The 21,101-nt window shown below is 45.9% G+C and overlaps 1 protein-coding gene across 1 annotated transcript; it reads right to left on the bottom strand.

Annotated features, from left to right (window-relative positions):
- Positions 1-9,982: 9,982 nt before the first annotated feature.
- On the bottom strand, positions 9,983-21,004 carry Nhlrc3 (NHL repeat containing 3). Its single transcript, XM_052180531.1, has 7 exons — positions 20,733-21,004; positions 20,065-20,217; positions 19,368-19,515; positions 16,146-16,346; positions 14,048-14,139; positions 11,442-11,554; positions 9,983-10,580 (listed from the first exon to the last, which is right to left on the bottom strand). The coding sequence occupies exons 1-7, from the start codon at positions 20,931-20,933 to the stop codon at positions 10,328-10,330; spliced, it is 1,161 nt and encodes a 386-aa protein (XP_052036491.1). The 5' UTR covers positions 20,934-21,004; the 3' UTR covers positions 9,983-10,327.
- Positions 21,005-21,101: the final 97 nt, after the last annotated feature.

The raw sequence follows: 21,101 nt of genomic DNA, 5'->3' as shown, positions 1-21,101 counted from the left end.
ATGCCTTCCATGGCCTCGCCTCACTCTGCCCCACCAGACTGAGCTCCTCTGTGAAGAAGGTTTTTGTTGAGAATGAATGCAGATCAAAATGTGTTATATTCCTTTCTTTCAAAATTATCTATCATATCATTGGTTAAATTAACTAATATTTAGCTACTCGCTGGCATCCACTGTGAAGAAACATGCTACAAAGCAGTAAGCTTTGGTGGCTGAGGTCATCTATATGTAAGTAACATATAGCAATTTTCTTTTATACCACAAACTATAGTAACTAACTCCAGTTAATAACAAGTCTGGAAAGACCCCTAACATTTACCAGGAACAAAGTAGAAATATAGGTAACAGTTACAGAGCATGTTTGTGAGATCCACATGGTGTGACACATGCAGATTAATCTGCCCTTTTAAAGATTCAGCCCACCTATCATACAGTAGTTTCTTTATCAGCCACAGGAGGTTAAGAGATACAATGCTAAGTGGCCCCTGGTTCTGGAAAGGCTCAGTGCAGCAGTGTAGGGGAATACCAGAACAGGGAAGTGGAAAGGGATGGATGGGGGAACAGGGGGAGGGAAGAGGGTCTATGGGATTTTTGGGGAGGGGGGATCCAGGAAAGGAGGAATCATTTGAAATGTAAATAAAGAATATATCAAATAAGAAACAAAATAAAATCAGGAAAAAAAAAAAGAGGTAGACACAATACGGCAGAGGACTGCCTCGTCTGGCCTCAAAGAGAGAAGCAACCAACCCTGGAGAGACTTAAGGGCCCAGAGAGTGGGCAAGTCTGGAAGGGTGGACCTGGGGGGGCATCTTCTTGGAGACGGGGGAGGAGGTTTGGGATGAGGAACAGCCAGAGGGCAGACAGGGAGGGGGATAATAACTGGACTGTAGAAAAAGATTTTTTAAAAAAATTATTTTTAAGTCACACACACACACACACACACACACACAAAGCAGGTACGTTTTTAAAATGCCCATTTATCAGTTTGTATGGAGAAACTGAAAACCACCCTTTGGAGCACATTTTATACATGTTAAGGTTTTTATTTGGCTTCCTGTCTCTGCTGGCTGCCTGCTTGGGAACTGGGGAGAGCTGTGTGACTGTAGCAAGGACTGGACATAAATTTATATCTTTGGCATAAAATGAAAGATACTATAATCAGAAAAAAAGAAAGATCAGCATCTGGTAAGGATGTGGCGTAAGGGGAACACTTGTCTGCAGCTGTGGGAATACAGACTTGTACAGCGCTATGGAGATCAGTGTGGATTTCCTCAGGAAGATGGGGCTGGTGCTAATCAAGAGCCAGCTGTATCACTCTTGGGCATATAACCGAAGGACACCTCATCCTACCACGGAGACGCATGTTCCACTGTGTTCATTGCTGCTCTTGTCACAATACCCAGAAACTGGAAACAACCCAGATGCCATCCTCAACAGAAGAATTGATAGAGAAAATATGATACATTTACACAGTGGAGTATTACTCAGTTATTAAAAACAGTAAAATCATAAAATTTGCAGGCAAATGAATGTATCTATAAAACAAAACAAAATCCTTCCTGAGTGATGTATCCCAGACCCAGAAAAACAAATATGATATGTATTTATTTCTAGCTGAATATTAGCTGTTAAGTCTACAACCTGTAGAATCACAGAGGTTAGGTATAGAGTAAGGGATGGAGACAGACCGATGTCTTTAGGAAAGGGAAATAGAATAGATAGTTACAGATGGATGGAAGAGCGGGGCTAGAACAGGAGGATCGAGTGGGAAGTGGAGAGGGAGATGTGGAGAGACAGCTAAGGTTAAGGGACATTTGAGGGGTTGTATAGTGGAAACTTCCTAAAATATATATTTAAGAATGGGGTCTAAATGAAATCCCCAAATAACAGGAAGACATCAACTAGATATCTTATTATCAAATGAAGCTTCCAAGACCAGGAATGCGCTATATCTAATTGAGTTTTTGACCAAAGGGGTCCCAGGGGAACCCTCAAATAGCCCAGGCTGTTGCCAATATTATAGGGTGCTATCCACACACTGAGAGGAAGACCCCACTGCTTAAGACAACACCTCCACAACTCAGTGACTGTGGAGAAGCCAAGCTGGTGACTATGTGGAGCCCTTGCCCCTACATGCTATCTTTAGTACAGGAAAGGTACTCTGAATGTGACCAAAGGAGAAACAGAAACACTCACCCTGCCACAAACCCTTTGATCTGCAGTGGTGTCCTGATTGCGGGATACGCTAGTGCAATGGCAGCACAAAGCCTGGGGGAGTAACCAGCCACCATCTGACTTGACTTAAGGATCCCGCCACAAGATGGAACCCACATGCAACAGTACTAGGGTTACCAAGAACCTGAGACCAGACAGCCCAGGGACCTAGGGTAAAACTAAATATTGCTGTAATGGTTTGAATAAAAATGGCTCCCAGAAGGCCATAGGGAGGGGCACTATTAGGAGGTGTGGCCTTGTTGGAGGAAGTGTGCTTCAGTCACTTCCTGCCTTCTCTAGCACCACATCTGCCTGTGTGTCACCATGCTTCCTGCCATGACAAAACTGAGCTAAGCCTCTGAACTGTAAGCCCACGCCAATTAAACGGTTTCCTTTATAAGAGTTGCTGTGGTCACATCTCTTCCCAGTAATAAAACCCTAAGACAAGTAATGTTTGTTTCTTTGCTTGTTTGTTTGTTTTAATAGCAAGAAAATGGCTCCTAATGACATTCTGCTATACTCATAGGCCAGTGCCGTATTCAGGCATCATCAGAGAAGCTTCCTCCCACAGCAGATAGACACACATACAGAGACTCACAGACAGACACTATGTAGAGAGTGAGAGACCTCAGAACACTCAGCCCTAAGTGGAATGTCTCCATCCTATGCCTCCTCCTCAGGACCAGGGAACCCTGCAGAAGGGAAGGCAGAAAGAATGTCCTTTGTGTGTTATATAATATGGCTTCCAGTCTAGTGTTTATGGGATTCCTGAGTATGCAAATGAGTGAGCCTCTGCATCTACATCTGTTTCCTGTTTCTTCTCTTGAGATCCCTTCCTTCTTGTGATTTGTTTTGTCCTCTTCCAATAGCTTAGTCTTTGTTTGATCTTACTTTATTTTATTGTTATCCTTAGAAGCCTGTTTGATTTCTTCTTCGTCATCTTTTTTTTTTTTTTTTTTTTTTGGTATTTTTCAAGACAGGGTTTCTCTGTGTATTCCTGGCTGTCCTGGAATTCACTTTGTAGACCAGGCTGGCCTTGAACTCAGAAATCCGCCTGCCTCTGCCTCCCAAGTGCTGGGATTAAAGGGTGTGCCACCACCACCCGGCTGCCTGTTTGATTTCTAGGAGAGACGGAAAGTTGCCGGTTGGGAGCGGAGCAGGGGCGGGACTTGGAGGAATAGAGGAAGGAGAAACCATAATCAAGATAGATTATGTGATGTGAAAAAAGCTACTTTTAATAAAGAGGGAGAGGGTAACACAGATGCCAGAAATGAGAGACAGGTTGGAAGCAGAGCTGGAGGCATGGGGCTGACCCAGAGATGGCGCCAGAATATTAAAATGCTAGTGTTCCTTCAGCCATTGTAGTGTCCTTGACGACATCTGCTCTTCAGAAACCAGAAGCTACCTTCACACAGCAGCAAGTTAATTATGTCTCCAAGTGAAGGGGACGTCGTGACCAAGCATTTAGGTATTAAATTACCTACAGCACTCTAGAGCACTGTACTTCTAAAGCATGCATGAACTTAATGACCCTGCAGCCAGACAGGAACTGCACATACACCAGCAGAAACCGTCATGACAATGACAACATTCCATCCCCAGTGAAGCTGCAGTTCAGTGCACGGCTTATCTGTCTGCAGTGAGGCTGGGTGCAAACAAGCCAGCCCTACGCCAGTCACGAATACAATTGTGTGTGGTACGTAATGCTTGATAACGAGTGACTTGGTTATGGCTTTAGATATTTGCTGCAAGGTATTTTATCATTTATGAATGCATTACTTCTTACAAAGAAGAATTATCTATAAAGCATTATGCTGGGTTATTATAGGGGGGAAGGAACGGATAAAAGATAAAAAATGTGGAGAAAATGAAATCTCAGGTCATACACAGATGGTGGGGGGGTTTGTTATTACACCCATTATGTGAAATAGTATGGATGGAAGTTCCCCAGAAAACTAAAAAGAGATTTACCATAGGACTCAGAAATCCTGCTTCTGGGTACATACCCAAAAGAATTTAAAACTAGTCTGGTTTAGAGACAGTTATACTCTTATACTTACTGTTCCCTTTTCAGCAATACCTAAGATATAGAAAGAACCTAGACACTCATCATGATGAAAATGAGTGAACAACACTGCATTGTGTAGAGGTTTGAATGAGAGTGGCGCCCACAGGTTCATGGATTTGAATACTTGGTCCCCAGCTGCTGGAGCCGGTTGAGGAAGATCAGATCAGGAGGTTTGGCCTTGTTGGAAAAGTGGCTTCAGTCAGAGATGTGAGCTCTCAGATGCTCCTGGATGTGTGCCTTCACTCTGCCTTCAAGGACTCTCTTAAATGGTAAGCCCAATGAAATACTTTCTTCTATTTCAAGATGGGGGGGGGGGGGGGAAGAGGGAGAGAAAGGGGGAGGGGAGGAGGAAGGGGAGGGAGATGGGTGGGGGCACAGCAGCAGCAGCATTGAAGTATGTCCTCAGGGTGAGTACCCAAGAGCTGTGTCACAGAGGTGCCTTGTGTGGGCAGACAAACTAGAGTCTTCCCAGCGGTACTGGTTTTGAAGGCATGAAGGGGTCATGGAGAAAAGTTGAGACTTCACTCTGTGTGGAAGGGCTGGAGTCCCTGAAGAGGGCAGAGGGCAGGAGAGGCTACAGCAGAAGACTCCAGCATTTTGAAGAGTCCAGTATCATGGCATATCCACAAAGAACAGCAGCACCAGTGGTGTGGAGCCAACCAGAGCTCGGGAAACGGAGTGTGCTGCAGAGGGTAGAGCCGGAGATGCGACCTGGCCCTTTGAAGGAACCCAGCAGATGGGTGAGAGTCCCAGATGGGAGACGCTGAGATTTTACACTCTTGGTGGCTGGTTTTGCTTTGTTCAGATTGTGATTGTGCTATGGTTATTTCTTCCTGGAATAAGAAAATATTTAGCTTATTCTGATTTTATAGGGACCCATGGTTGAGAGATTTTGCACTTTTAAAGAGATACTTTAGAGTCTTACAAAGACTTTTAAAAGAAACTTTTAAAAAGAAACTGGATGTTTTTCTTTTTAGAGGCTGAAGTTTTAAAGTGTTCAAATTTGTAAAGACTGTGGGACTTTCAAGTGTGTAATGTGGGTTTTTTTTTAATTTGTGATACTTATTAATGTGTGATATTGTGAATAAACAAGAAAGAAAGGTTATGGCTTAACAGTAATGTGTTTGTGTGTCAACTTGACAAGGGCTCATTTTAGTCAGCTACTATTACATCTTACATTATGATTACTATTTTACATCAACTTGACACAAGCTATAGTCATTTGATAGGAGGGAACCTCAATTGAGAAAATGCCTTCCTAAGATTGGACTGTGGGTAAACCTGTATGTAGGGCATTTTCTTAATCGGTGATGGATTGGGAAGGATGCAGTCCACTGTGGGTAGGGCCACTCTTGGTTGGGCTATGGTTCTGAGTTCTATAAAAAAGCAGACTGAGCAAGTCGTGGAGAGGAAGCTGATGAAGAGTGGGGGTGTAGTTGAGTAAGACGCCGTTTAACTTAGACACACTAAGACACTTTCAACTTCCATTCAACTCTTATGTATGAAAGAGCTGGGGGCTGGCGAGATGGCCCTGTGGTTAAGAGCACTGGCTGCTCTTCCAGAGGTCCTGAGTTCAATTCCCAGCAACCACATGGAGGCTCACAACCATCTGTAATGAGATCTGATGGCCTCTTCTGGTGTGCATGAATACAGTGACAGTGTATTCACATACATAAAATAAATAACTAATTTTTAAAAAAACGCAAGAGCCATATGTTATGAGGTAGTGACTTTATGCCATAAACTCACATGATGGCTAAGGGCCAGGTAGAGGAGTAATTTGGTCTTTTAAATAATCCACTTTTCTTGTTCGTAAAATAATCAGCCAGATTCAAAGACCCGATCAGCAAGACTAATCCAGCATATTCCTGCCTGTGACTTCCCTATGTCTGAATTACTGAAAACTGTACAACTTTCCCCTTTTAATTGTAGGAGGACAAATTAAGCCAGAACAATGATCAACTGCTGGATTTGTGCCAGGTGTACACCAGCTTCCTAGAGATGTAAGCATCCTGTAGAAACAAAGGAATGCACACGGCTGTCCAGCACTGTGTCTTTGGTTTTAAAGTCAAGAACACAAGGAAGCCTGGCCTTGTCTTTCACCAGCTAGTTCAAGATATGCCTATCAAAGACAGAACTCTACTGCCCTCTTCTGGGCGAAGACGGTAACATACGTGCCGACTGCAGCCTCCTCCCAGAAGTACTGCTGGGTGACTGCTCTCATGGGCACTAGCCCAAAGACCTTCATGTTTGTAAAATGAATAAAGCTGATAAATTCTGACTTCAAAGTTTTTATTTGATTATTGCTGAAAATAAAACAAAGCAGCCATGTAAGTTCAGGGATTTTTTTTTAATTTAAATTCTTATTTCAAACTTTAAAGAATTCCCAGTTTGAGTAGCTATATAGTCAAATCCAAAAATCTCTTTAAACCAGAAGAAAGCCGACAAGCTAGTTCTTTCTCACTTTAGCCTTCCCAGCCATGGTACATGGAGCAGTTATATAGCCGGAATACGGGGGTGGGTTTTGTTCATTATTAACTCTAACCATGCTTTCTCTGATTGGCAAACACTCCATTTTAAAGACTCCTTCATTCTCAGAGTGGAAGGAAAGATAGCCACAGCCCTCGGTTTTCTAATATAGAATTGCCCCCCTCTATGTCAAGAATAAACCTCAAGAAGCAGAGGCAACCAGACTTTCATTTCTACCACAAAATCCAGACTCCTGGGGCTGAGAAGGCTCAGAAGAGCGCTTTCTGCTCTTGCAGAAGATTGAGTTGGTTTACACGTGCCTGTAACTCCAGCTCCAGAGGACTCAAATGCCTCTGGCCTCCACAGACATATGCACACAGCCACAAGGAGACAGATACACAAACAACACAATCCAAAACAATAACTGTTGATAAAGCTGAGATGGCTCCTTGGGTCTGAGTGCTTGCTGGGTAGGCGTGAGGACCTGAGTTCGAATTCTCACTCTTGTAAGAGCAGGACATGCTCACACATCCCTGTGCACCCAGACTGCCCTAGCGCAAACAGCTCGGCAGCTTGTGCCTTATGAGGACAAAGACAAAGACTATTCTTAGCGCCTGCTATGTCTTTAGCCCTGGGTTTATGCAGTGAACTTTAGTGTAAAGCAGGGTTGGTCTGCAACCTGAGATCTTGCTGTGGCCTGCAGAGTTCTGAGTTATAGATGTACACCAACCACCATGCCCAGACTTACTAACCTGAGATCTATGGCCACTGAAATTCTTCTATTATTAAAACAACAGCAACAAAAATTAAGACAAGAAGCCAGGTTATATACATTTTTCTTTGCAAAACTTTAATGTTCCAATAGAAAATACAAGTTTTATTTCTTTAACTCGCTGACACTTTGATTGTAAGCATCTCACTGATCACATAAGATAAACAAGACCAGCAGCAGCAGCAAGCTTTGTAAGAATCTATAAAGAAATCATGCTGGCACTGGCCCGGAAGCTCCATCCCTACTGGCTAGCTCCCACGGTTCTAGAAGTTTCTATTTTATCACCGAAGGAGAAAATGCTCAGCAATCATAACCAGCTGTGGAGCCTGACAGCCACAGTACGGGTTGGCCCATAAAGGTGTGTCCACTGGCGCAAGAGTGGCACAGATATGAGTGACCAACCACTTTCTGATGGGATTTAAAGCCTGCTTGGTCCTGCTAACTGGCTAGCCACCTGTGGCTGGCTAGGCCACAGCCCCAGGGGACTGTCTAATACTATTATTCTGGTAAAGGGATGCAGTAATAAGCTGCCCCACTGTGAAGTTCTTATCTTCATACCCACGGGTTACTGCACCTCTCAATTTGGAATAGATGGATATTAATACAGAGACCCACAAGTGTTTCAGCCACAGAGAATAAGAGAATAAGCTCTAAACGGGACATCCGTGAAGGCCTCGGGGACGGCTGCAGAAGAGGGCAGGGGTGGTAGGTGTCTGCCGCAGAACACCATCTGCGGGACATGAACCCACAGCAGCAGGGACAGCCCGCACAAACCAGCAGTTGAAACCCCGGCTCGGAGCTGGGAGGGGCTCGCGAAGCCCACCTTGAGCAGAGAAGCTGCCGGAGTGGGTGGCTGTGGTGGGCGCTTCTTAAAAGGCTACCCTGCTTCGTGGAGTGTCCTGCACCATGCAGATGCAGGCAGCACCGAGTTCAGGGAACGAACACGGTTCGTGCATGTGAGGCTGGGAGGAAAGGTGATGGAGGGAGGGGGACTGAAGGGGAGAGAACGCACGATGGAATCCCATGTATAAAACCTTAGTAAAAATGACCTAGAGTAATCAGGTAAATAATACAGTAGAACTAACCAGGCAGTCCAGCTAGTCTACGCTCCTTCCAAAGGGCACCTGCATCTGTCTGCTTACCAACAAAACTAGCTGCACGGCACCTTTTCCTCCAAGTCAGCAGTTCATGTTAACAAATGCGCAAACCCCGCCAAGACTCATCTTGTAGAAGCCTTGAGCAGAGCCAGGCAGACCTGGCATGTGTTGTAATGACAAAGGCAGTAACACCACGGTCTCAGAACACTGTACCACACTCCAGGCTCCATCTAGACACCGGTGCCCGCTGCACATCCAGTCCAAGCAGCATTAGTGAACGAGGGAAGAACGGTGCTCCTGTCACTCTGGAGAAAACTAAGGTGACTTTCTGAATTACAGTCTGGCGAGTGGCAGGGACACATTAACATTGGAATCCAGTACTCTGAGTTGGAGGCTCACCTTCCGCCCACACCGCACGCGCCACCACCAGCAACAGGACAGGTAGGTCCAAGCCCCTCAGCTGGAGAGGGTGGGGTAGTCAGTTTAGCTGCCCAGTGCTGTAAAGTCACAGTAAAACTCTGGGACAGGGAGGGACCGATAGGAGCAAAAGGGGTGGGCGACCAAAAGACCCCGATAGGAAAGCTTCCATCAAAGCCGGGAGTCAACCGGAACAGACAGAAAGAGCGCGGAAGCCGCAGACGAAGGACATACTTAATGCAAGAGTGGGCGGGAAAAGCGGAAAGTTTCCATCAGAATACCTCAAAGCTTTTGGCACTCTCCCATGTTCTAATTCTATTCTATTCTAATTCTCCTGAAATATCTCTGAGGTAGATAATAAGTGCTAGCAATGCTGTGAGTTCACACTGCACGATGGCACGGGTGACACGGAGGAGGGGCCTTACTGCCAGCACCAGCTCTCAAGCAGCCATCTGCAAATCTTCCTTTCAGTGCAGTGCTTACATGCTGGCTGTCGTAGTCTAGCTAGTAAAGGGTGGCATTAAGCATTTTGTACCAAAAAGACCACACCCTCTGTGGTTTTCTCCCCTCACAGGAAGTCCATCTCAGCCCTGCTCTACCTGGATGCTCTCAGTCAGGATTCTCTTAGCCCAGACCACCACTGACTGCAGTCTCCATGAATCCTCACACACACACATCCACACACACACACACACACACACACACACACACACACACACACGCACGCACACGCACACAGCTCCTCCTCTCCGTCACGGTCGGTCCACTCGCTCCTGCTGTCACGGTGCCCACTCATCTCTCTACTGGACCACAAGGCAGACCCCACTGCTCCCCAGTTCAGAATCCTCTGGGCTGGTATGGAACTCATGCATCACATAACTCAGCAGTGCACCCGACGCAATCTCTCCCACAGTCTAATTAACATTGGTTAAACACTAGTAGTTTCCACTCATATGAAACCAAAAGGTTACCCAGGAACCCAGAGTTAATCGACACAGGCAAGTACCTTGGTTACAACCACAGTTTCCCGTCATGACCCAACTTTAGAACTGCACTTCTGTCTTTAACAGCTGCCTATGTGAAGATGTAGCTCCCTCCCCGCTAAGGCAGCTGCCTAGCAGGTAGGAAGTGATGAGTTCAACTCCCAGGGCCGCCAAAAAGAAAATCATTTCTTACACACTTAGTTGTAAAACCAAGTCCCCAAAGCACAAGAAACATGACTCTTCCTGACATAGCAACACACTTTTCTTGTAGAAGAAGAGGTAACAATGACCCTGTGGCTCTGAAGAAGCACTAAGCTCTGAAGGCAGGGGTGCGGCTGTGCCCCAGGACGTATTTTTGTATTTGTTTTGCCCCAATTTCTGCCACATAGACAGCGCCAGTCTTTCTGTCGACTTCTAGAAGATGTGGCAGAACCTGATCTGCCAGCTGGATGGTGCTGACCACAGAGCAGTCCCCGATGCTTCCGGAGGGCGGGGCAGCCAACACTGACAGCCGACTGAGGTTCAGCTGGGCCACGATCAAGTACTTGCCATCAGGGGTGAACCTAGGAGGAAGGAGAACTCAGTAATAGCCACTCTCTCAATGCGTGCCCTTGGCTGCAGGGAACCAGGGAGTGGACTGACTGCTTAGCAGCCTTGGGAGGCATGCGGTGGACAGGTTTTCAGGTTAGAGTGCACGGCTCCTGGGGCACCATGTGCCTTCTGGTTCCTGAGACTGAAGCACTCCCTCAGGCAGGGAAGATTTCAGGCCTTCCTTTGGAAGCCAAGGGAGCATGGCAGCTTAACACGACAGTTGGCCTTAGACATTAATCTCCTGTAGCCTGTAAAGTTGGCAAACATCTATATATCCTGACTATGACTATATTGATCCTGGCAATTGCCATGACATTCTACCTCTGATAAAGGTATAGAAGGTCTGATTGCTCTCAATAGAACTGCCACAGCTCACTTAAGTTGGCTGTGGAGCCTCCAACTGGCCTGCTTTCATTCCTCATGGCCATATAGGTGACTACGGCCCAGTAAGCAGGCAGGTAAGTGAGTGCAGGGCACGTACACGCTGCCGTGCCAACAACAGTGGCCATATATCTAATAAAATAAAGAGGAAAAAAAGAATGTTGTGATAATAGGCAAAGCTAAAGATATGCCTATGTTAAAATAAAACACAACATAACACAATGAAAGAATTAGAAGTCGGGAGGCTCAGCAGTGTAGACTCGGGTTTTGACCCTCATATGATTAGAAATCTCTCAAAGGATTTGGAAATCTCAGATAGCTAACCTCTCTGGACTCTTGTTTCCTTCCATTTTTCCCTTGCTAAAAATTAACAATAAACACTTTAAACTCAGCCACTCTTCAGAAGAAGTGAATCACTACAACAAGCATTTAAAACAACCAGCAGTGATTACCTCACAGCAGAAGGCCCCTCCTCTGTGAAACAGCTGTCCCATGCTCCTAGCCACTCTCCAGTGTCCTTATCAAATACTTGGAGCCTTTTATTTCCTCGGTCCGCAACCCACACCTGGGAAACCAAAAAGTCATGTCAATGGGAAGAGCCCCAGCAGGAGAAGAAACATGAGTAGTTTATCAGCTCCAGATACATGGTCTCAGTTAGTGCTCGGAGGACCCCAGGAAGATGGCATCACTACGCTCCATCTTCAGAAGGGTTAAACACCTTGTCTGCAAAGCACTAGGAAGTCCAAACGCTACAGTCTAATGAGCATCCGCCTCAGCCTAAACGAACAGAGCCATCAACCACATGAAACAGAAGTAGATAAACCTGAGTCCTCCACACAGTGCAGAAGATCAGACATGACAAGGGGCAGCCTCTCCCGTCCCTGTAACTGTCATCAATGCCACTGACAACTGAAGCAGCTCCTAAGCCAGGTACAAGCCTTGCTCCTCGGAGACTCAAGTGTTTACTCTCTCAGTGTCCTTTCTAAACGTGTCTGTTATTACTCGGATGGGTCCAAAGTTCAGAGAGCATTGAAGAGGAGGAAACTTGGGCATGTCAGTAACACAGAAAGCATAATAGGTTTAAATTTGGTTTTTATAGCTACAATGAGTTACTCCTATCATAAAGCAGGGAGCTCAGACTTGTTTTCAATAGCGTTCATGGTGATCCACAGATTATACAGTTATAGGTTCTCCACAGATCACAGCCCTCACAGATCCTTCGGATCTCTTGGTTTGTATAGTTCAGTGTGACCCTGACTTTATTCTCATTAGTGTGTGTGTGGATTCTGGCAGCCACTGGCTGCTATAGACACAGGCACAAGCCAAGTGTCGTAAGCCGTGACGGGTTTGCTCAGGGATTTGGATATTACCGCCTCAAATGACCAAAGAAGGAACTTTCGCATCTCAGAAGGGAATGGTATTGCCCATTATTTCCTTTCTTCTTCAGTACCCAACACCTTTGTTCATGAGAAAGCCTCTCTGAGAAAGATACTTCCTTAACTGTGGAGTAATTCACTTTTCTGAAAGGCTCACGGTGGTGATGAATGAGTTATGGACAATGTGGGGAAATACCACTAAATTGTTACAAAACATCAGAGCAGAGGATGAGGGACACAGCTCAGTAGTAAGATGCTCTCCTGGACGTGTAAGGCCAGCAGTCCTACCCCACAGCAGCAACAATGGACAAGCAAAATCACACAGTCTATAAAGAATGAGCTGCCATTTTCACAACTCAGCAGTCTCAGGCTGACCCTCCAAACCATCCTGCTGGTCCCTCAGAACTTTCCTTACTATGAATCTGAGTACATGTGTATCTCTCAGGCTTTGCAAAATGGGAGTTTTCTTTTTTTTTTTTTTTAAGCAAAAATTAGAACTAGCATCAAGGAAGGCAGCCTGACCCAGACTCTGCATGTCAGAGGGCAGCCTGACCCAGACTCTGCATGTCAGAGGGCAAACTGACCCAGACACTGCAAGTCAACATGGTTACTTATTTAACACAGGTGCGGCCCCTCAGAACTCGTGGAGGTGAAGCAGACTCCACTCAGCGCATGCCCTCAGAACCCTTCCATGTCTCCGACGGAACAGCCACGGCTGTAATGCAACAGTTACCACAGGAAACAGGTAGCGAATTTAACACTGCTGAGGGCTGCTGAAGTGACCCCTAAGATGCCAAGAAGCAGCGCCTCAGTTACACAGGTGAGTAAAAGCCTAGGAGGGGCAGTGGGCGGGGCTGCAAGGAGGAAATGGCTTCCTTCCCTGGGAGGCTTTCTGTTCCCACCAAGGAGGGAGGACGAGCAGGAGCTGCTGAGGGCTCCTCTCCTTCAGGCCTGGCCTCAGCGCTCCCCTGCCCCATTTCCATCAGTGCTGCCCGCCCTGCCACCCCCACCCCCAAGAACTGAAGTATTTCAAACACTTGCAATAAGGTTTTCCTAGTAGAAGGCCAAGTTTCTTTTCTAGGTTTTAGATTTATTACCTCAGTCATTTAATAGCTATAGAATTATCTATTTTGTTCATTTCTAAATATTTGGAGGACTTCCTCAGAATAAGGCCCAAACATTTTAGGAGTATGTATGCACAGGCAGCTCTAGAGAAATCGCTTAGGCCTGCCTGCTGGGGTTGCCTTTAACTGCCAACTTGACACAACCCAGGCCCGCCCAGGTAGCGAGCGCTCCAGCGGCTCTGTGTACAGCAGGTTGCCTGTGGGAACATCTGGCGGGATTGTCTTGTTTGCTTTAATGATATGGGCGCACTCAGCTTACCACGGGTGGCACCGGTTCCTAAGCTGAGGTGGCGGTGGAGCTGTAGGAGAACTAACTGTATGTGTGAGCAAGCCAGCGCCCGCGGGTGCGCATTCCTTCCTCCCTGCTGCTGACTGGACAGCAGACATGTTTGAAGCTCCTGCCTTGACTTCTCTTTTTCCCTACCTGGCTTTTCCTCGGATTCTTTAGTTGTTTGTTTTGTTTCTCTCAAAGCAACAGGAAAAAAAAGAGGATACACACCCCAAGACATGTCCTCCCACCCACATCCACACAGTTGCAGACACACGGACACTCTTTACCCGACCAACTGAGTCGAGCGTGACGCTGTGAGGTATGTTGAACTTGGCGGGTCCTGTTCCATTCTCTCCACGCAGCCAGAGGATCATGAAATCTATAAACAGTAAATGCATGTGAGACATATGCATTTCCATGCTGATTTTGTTTTGCAAACTGTAAAAGAAATGGATCCCACACTGAGGTCTTGAGCATTCTTTCCTGGCTCTGTCTGCCTGTCTAACTCATATGTTCCTTCAGTCTACCATTTCATTAGCTCGGCCTGAACTTTTCCCTTCAGACCAGTTCCCTTCCTACCACGGAAAAAAAAAAAAAAAAAAAAAAAAAAAAGCTCATTTTGCTCAACTTGTTTTTCTTTTCCCGAGTCAGAATCGTATTATGTAGTCCTGGCTGGCCTTGTCCAAAGTAGTGCAGGCTGGCCTCACACTCTCAGCGCTCTTCCTACCTTGGTTTCCTGGAAGGCAGGAATTACAAGTGTGTACCACGGTGCCCAGCTATGGTGAATGTTTATGGTCTGTTCACTAGAGCCTAATGGATTGATCTCTCTCAAGCCCCATGCACGCCTAACTATACCTGGGAACGTGGCCTAGGACCACATGAAGAGGGCCGAGTTACACTGCCACAGCTGAGGAGAGGCTCACCTACTGAGCCCTCAGTGGGAGCACCACCCACCCTACAGATTTCAGGTTTGTGAATTCTGGATTTCTAAACCATGACAATACATTTCTCTCGTCTAAAGTCACCTTTTTTGTAGCCACTCTTCACAGCCATCGCAGGGAGCACCCGTGTCCAATCTGTCCCTAACTTTTCGCTTTTACAGAATCTCTGGAGGCCTGATTCACCTCCTGTGTCAGAGACCGAGGTCATTCCTAAGGACAGACTCGCCAGAGATAGCTCCCAACATTCTGTATGTTTAAAAACGTATTTGGACAATCTCTGTCTTCCTGAACCACCCCACCCCCCCATACACACACACACCCCAGACTGCAAGCAGAACACAACCACAGAACCCTCAGGGAAGCATTAATGGCACCCCACATTTCCCTTTGACCGCTGAGAAAGCCATGCTGTTTCCATGCTCATTCAGGGCTCCCATGCCTCCAGGAGTGCCCTGCCCGGCCTGTCTACAGCTCAGCCAAGGGTTGCCTCTTCAGGAAACTCTGCTAGGCCTCTGCAATTTGGGTTTGTCTTCTGGTTCCTATCCTATCTTGAAAACCTGTGTCACAGTTCAGTTTAATCGGTCTGTCGAGAACAGACCTCCTGCTGTGGTGGCCATGGAGGGCCTAGAGCAGGCACTGGTTCAAGCCTTGCAGTTAGCCTGCTGGAAGCCTCACAGGGCTTAGCTTCCTGACTTCCCCGTTAGAAACAGGACAGAAAATCTCCAGAAGGCCTTTAAATTTACACCACCTCAGTCCCTATGGCCTCGGTGAACACGCAGGCCCCTGTACAGAAGCATTTCCTGTTAGTAATCCCACCAATCTGATTTCTGCTGAGGTTTGGTCAGTTGCTATATACTGCAATGCTAAATTCTGTTTCCCAAGGTTGAGTTGCCTCCAGAAGAAGGACTTCTCACCCATACCAGCTTTTGTTATGCGAACCTTGCTCCTTAATTTAAAATTATTTGGTTGAATAAAGATGCCTACAGCCTATGGCTCAGCAGAACAGAGGTGTGCTGGGGTCCGAGGCAGAGACCTCTGGGGAGAGAGGAGAGTGGGTAGGTGGGTCTGAGCACGTGGCTCTTGGGGGTGGCTGGAGCTGAGCATGAAGAGGTGAGCGCCTGCCAGTTGGAGTAGGAGCGGCCTAGGCAGGGATTATTGACAGAGCAGTAGACAAAACAGCACAGAGCTGACAACTACCCAGCTCTAATTCTAAGGCTTACCATAAACATAAAGGTCTTCTGTCTTTTATTTGGGAACTCAATGATCTAAGGTGGGGCACAAACCCTAAATAATATTTTCAGCACCGAATTTCCTTGTATTTAACCTTTACACCCAACTTCACGTGCAAAAAAATGGTTACATTATACCACACAGCAAACAAATTAAATTCACTTTATAAAATAATATCCTTATGATCATGATCATACCACATTAAGGCACTTACCTTGGGACAGTTTGACCAGTCTGTTATTCAGTCCCCCATCTCCATCCACAATGTAAATCTCTCCCGTGTCATCTACATATAATTCTGCGGGGTTGTCAAACTGCAGGGGGTTCAGGCCCGTGCCCTTCTGGCCTGGGGTTCCCAAGACTTGAACAAGATCGCCCAGGGAATTATATTTTTTAACAGTGTGGCCATAGGGTCCTGTAGAGAAAGACAAGCAAGCGTCACAAAGATCACAGCATTCACATCTTCTATAAGCTTAAGGCAAATCTTTCACTAGGCTGAACAGCAACAGGAGCCAGAGATTCGCATAGATAACTGTGGCAGGCATCAACTAGCTGCCTTTCATAAGGTATGAGCAAACCTGGAGATGAATTAATCTAATCTAATCTAGTCTAACCAATCCAAAATAAGGAGACCCTAAACACAAGAAAACACTGGATCCTTACAGGGAAAGCTTAGGATAATTTAATTTCTTTTTTAAAACACATGACTTGGCCAAGTGGTGGTGGGACACGCCTTTAGTCACAGCACTAGGAGGCAGAGGCAGGTAGATGTTCCAGGCCAGCCTGGTCTACAGAGTAAATTCCAAGACAGCCAAGGAAGACTACACAGAGAAACCCCAGCTCAAAAAACCTCCACTCCCCAAAACACCCAAACCCCAGACAAACAACCCGCTGCTTGTAAAAGCGTTCAGGAAGGAACTAAAACACAAGCATCCGACATGAGAAGCTGTTTTTTCAATCAAGCCTGTACAGACTTACAGGGTACATCCACAAAAAAGTTCTCTACAACTAGCACTATTTTTTTAATCATATTTTCTCACGGCAGAAGCAAATTCAAAATTGAACTAATTTCTTAAGAGAAAAATAATCCTAGAGCTAAAATGACCTTACAAGTTAAAGAATAAATAAGAGCAAATAAGGGAGACTGTGAAGCAGTTAGCAGAGGCCCAGGAGGCAGACCTGACTGACAGGTAGCCAACACTGAAGTGGGTCAGCCTGCATTCCCACCACAAACACAGCAGTGTCCGGGAGAGCACGCCTCCAGGTTCAAACAGCCTGGAAAAGAGGATAGAGCACTGTAAACTTTTTAAGTGGCTGACTTGCAGCCAGATCTTCATTTGAGGAAATCAATTCGTTTGAAAATGGGAAGAGCATAAAAATAGCTTCTCTGATCTGAAGGTGGAAAACAAGACACAGTGAAAAGAATGAAATCATCTGTGCTGCACTGATTTCTGAGAACCGGTGGGGATTTTCTGCTTTTTAAAGGGTGACATGAACATAATAAATTAAAATGAAAGGCCCAGGCTGGAGAGATAGCTCAGCGGTTAAGAGCACTGACTGCTCTTCCAGAGGTACTGAGTTTAATTCCCAGCAACCACATGGTGGCTCACAACCATCTGTAACGGGATCCAATGCCCTCTTGTGGTGTGTCTGAAGACAGCTACAGTGTACTTCTATAAACAAAATGAATAAATTTTAAAATAAATAAATTAAGTAAATAAATACAATAAAATGAAAGGACTCTCACAGCGAATTCTCGGGGTAGAGGAGAGAGAAAAATGGTCAAATCTCATTACATTATTATATAAACTCAGATACGCTTTCAAGAGTACTTTATTTCATTTTATTTCTGTGCGTGAGGGTTTGCCCTCGGGTATGTATGTGTGCAGTTCCCAGAGAGCCTAGGCGAAGGCGTCGGCTTCCCCGTGCCTGGGCTTACAGATGGCCGTGAGCTGCCACAGGGTGCCTGAACCTGCACCCAGGCCCTCGGGAAGCACCCTAAACCCCTGAGCGTCTTCCCATCCCTGAGATTTACTTTTAAGTTCAAGGCCAATTTCACTGGGATTTAAAAGAAACCCTCCAGGGCATCCAAACTGTCCATCTTGACTGCTGCCTGGGAAAGGGCACTGGAGGACAGGGACTGAGGAAGCCGCACAGCTTGCAAGCAGCCTCGTGGCAGAGAGGGAAGTGAGTATTCAGAGAACCACCCGGGCTTTCGTGAGTATTTGAAGGGAGGAAAGAGCTACAAGGAAGAAAGATGAAAAGCTAGGAGTCTTTTATTCAGAGAAGTGGGCAGCCTTAACCCTTACGCTGCCCCTCTCTGAATGCTTCACCAGCATTTACCTTCCAAGAGAAAGATTTAACTAAACGGATGGCCCACTCATGACCTGAAGCCCAGAAGTACGTTGTGTTCTGTTAACAAGTGTGACTAGGTAAAAACCCAACCTTGCTGATGCTACAGAGTGGTATGTGGGTTTCCAAGCACTGGGGAAACAGGAACATAACCAGACCAGGAAGGACACTAGCGACATCCGCCCTGACTCTCTCATTTCTGCTAGATCACCAAGGCAACAGGAACTGTCTCAGGTTAAGTAGGACACACCAGCAGATGAGCGAACTGCTGTCTCCTACAACTTCTGCAGCTATAAAGCTACTGAGCCTACCTTGTTTTTCAACATAGTATACCAAAACTATCTGCTGATAGGAAAGTTTCAGACATGCTTAAGTTGAGTGCAATTTCAAAACTGTTAATACCAGTTTCTGCTAATCTCAAGGCAGCAAATTGTGGCTTCAAATCCCTTCGGTTCGCCCTTTCAAGAGACAGCCGGTATAAACAGGAGTTAAGAGTCCACTGGTTTCTCTAAAGATTGGCATCTGATTTGATTTCACAAAAAGACTTACTCTGAGATTACCAACTGAAGGTTCACTGAAGAGAGGCTCTGATCTGGGAGGATAGTTCAGTCAACCAGGAAAACACCTGTCACTCAAGAATGAGGACCTGTGTACATAGAGCCAATGCCAGGAAAACCAAAACCAACCAAACAAAAACCTGCTGCGTATGAGTGTCTGCGCTGTAATCCTAACACTGGGAAAGTGGAGAAGGGAAGAGCCCCAGGGCTCACTGGCTAGTTAGCCTAGCCTGCTTCTGAGTGCCAAGCCAATGAGAGACCTTGGCTCAACACAAGGTGACACTCTGCCCTGCCACCCCACACAAAGTTCCCTTGACAAATTTAAAAAATCACGGTTATAGGGCTATAGAATTTCTTGATTATACAGTAGTGTGATATAAATTTGTAGAAAGACATGATTTTGTGGAAATATTAACGAAATCATGATTAGATTTAGCAATGCTGGCCTTAAAATATATAAGCAAGAGCAAGGGCAAAGATGTGACTTCTATCTAGGAAGGCAATTTAATAGATAGCACTACACATACCACTTCCTACGTCCGTGATCCAGACGGACTGTTCATATGGTGTGCCGGAGACAAACATACCATGGGGTGTGTCAACTGTATAATTCCAGGCTCGTAGGAAATATCCATCCTCTGAGAACACTAATACCTTGGGGATGTTATCCCCTCTCTGAAGGCATACAAAAAATAACTGCTTAGAATCACCCAATAGGAATGCTAATCTTTACTTTTGACAGAGAAATCAAAATTAAAGAATAATTGAGAAATTTAGAAGTATGTAAAAAAAAGCGCTAACTTCGAAACTTAATAACATCTAATGCCTACAAATCTGAAACGTTCACTTGAAGCCAACTCAAAATTAAATTGCATAGTTAGCATAATATAAATGCAAAGGGCTATGCCTGTGGGAAACTCACTTCCTTTCAGTTCATCTTTTTTTTTTTTTATCGCTCTCAGACTGACTGTTCTTTTATTATTCCTGTTTGTTGTGATCAAACTGGATGTATATAATTAAAATAAAAAATCTCTAGTTTTGGAGATATCTGGGCAGATAAAAGTGTTTGCTGAGTAAAACTGACACCCCGAGTTCAATCCCGGAAACCAGTGGTAGGAAGAGATAACCAAATCCCAAAAGTTGCCCTCGGATAACGACATTAACATTCTGATCTCTCTTGGACTCACAGGCTCACATAAAAAAAAATATATGCATTCTACTTACTTGAGCTACGTAAACTAACCCGTTGAGAGAGTCAACTGCAACACAGAATGTTGCACCCGTGAAGTATTCTGAATTCTTGGGCCAACCCAAATCCAGCCGGAAAAGTGGGTCCTCCATTCTCCAGGAAATGTGAAAAGAAAATGTCCTTGAAACCTCAAACAAAACCAAAACACTCAGATTCAGTTCGACGACCAGAAGGGAGCCAGAGATAGGCGTGTATGTCTAAAGATCAAAACAACCACAAGAAAAGTCTGCTAATGACATGAGAGTGTATTAAAAACTGGGGAGGAAAATCCGGTGTATATATATTTTTGAAAAGATATGACTACTTATTTTATTTAGACTTATGTGTGTGAGCCCGCGTGAATTTATGTGCACCATGTGCCCACAAAGGCCAGAAGAGGACACTAGCCCCCCCTGGAACTGGAGTTACAGTGAGGGGGAAGTGTGCCTTCATGTTGGTGCTGGGAATCGAACCCGAGTCCTCTGCAAAAGCTTCCAGAGCTCCCAACCCCCGCGCCCCCTCCCCGGTCCCCCAACGTGTATACTTTTTAACACTAAATGAGAGGATGAGTCGACAGCTGCTGAACCCCGGGGAGCAGGTTTGGGACCCCTGGGGCTGCACCTCGGCGCCACCCACACCCACAGCCTTCTCCCCCGTTATTCACCAGAGAGCCACAGAAGCGCGAATGCAAAACCAGACAGGAAAGGAAGAAGACGGCGCCTGCCAAGCAGACCCAGGCTCTCGCCATCGTGAGGGCCTGGGAGGCGAAGGTCAGCGGGGCCTGAAGCCGGGTCTGGGGCAGAGGAAGCTTAAAGCACCGGAAAACTAGACCAGAAAAACTCCTAAGACCAATTCCGGGTTTCATGCTCCTTGCCCCGCCCCCAGTCAGGTGCTCAGCGAGTGGCCCAGTGTCCCTGGTCCCCACACGGAGGTGCTCCTGGCCCCCAGAATTCTTTCAGCCCCTAGGATGGTGGTGCCCGCAGATCTTCCTGACTTACTTACTGTTCGCTCGTTTAAACTCACACTCAAGAAT

Source organism: Apodemus sylvaticus, chromosome 4, assembly GCF_947179515.1.
Source record: "Apodemus sylvaticus chromosome 4, mApoSyl1.1, whole genome shotgun sequence".
In the NCBI taxonomy this organism is placed as follows: domain Eukaryota; kingdom Metazoa; phylum Chordata; class Mammalia; order Rodentia; family Muridae; genus Apodemus; species Apodemus sylvaticus.
This window is presented reverse-complemented; position numbering and strand designations above follow the sequence as displayed.

Bases quoted from the DNA above. Each gene is read 5' to 3' on its own strand.
- Nhlrc3 (XM_052180531.1), bottom strand. From the start codon at position 20,933: ATGAAACCCGGAATTGGTCTTAGGAGTTTTTCTGGTCTAGTTTTCCGG. The intron at 16,347-19,367 runs GTATGTGTAGTG...CTTTCTCTACAG, and splicing joins GATCACGGACGTAGGAAGTG to GACCCTATGGCCACACTGTT. The intron at 14,140-16,145 runs GTAAGTGCCTTA...TACTGTTTATAG, and splicing joins ACTGGTCAAACTGTCCCAAG to ATTTCATGATCCTCTGGCTG.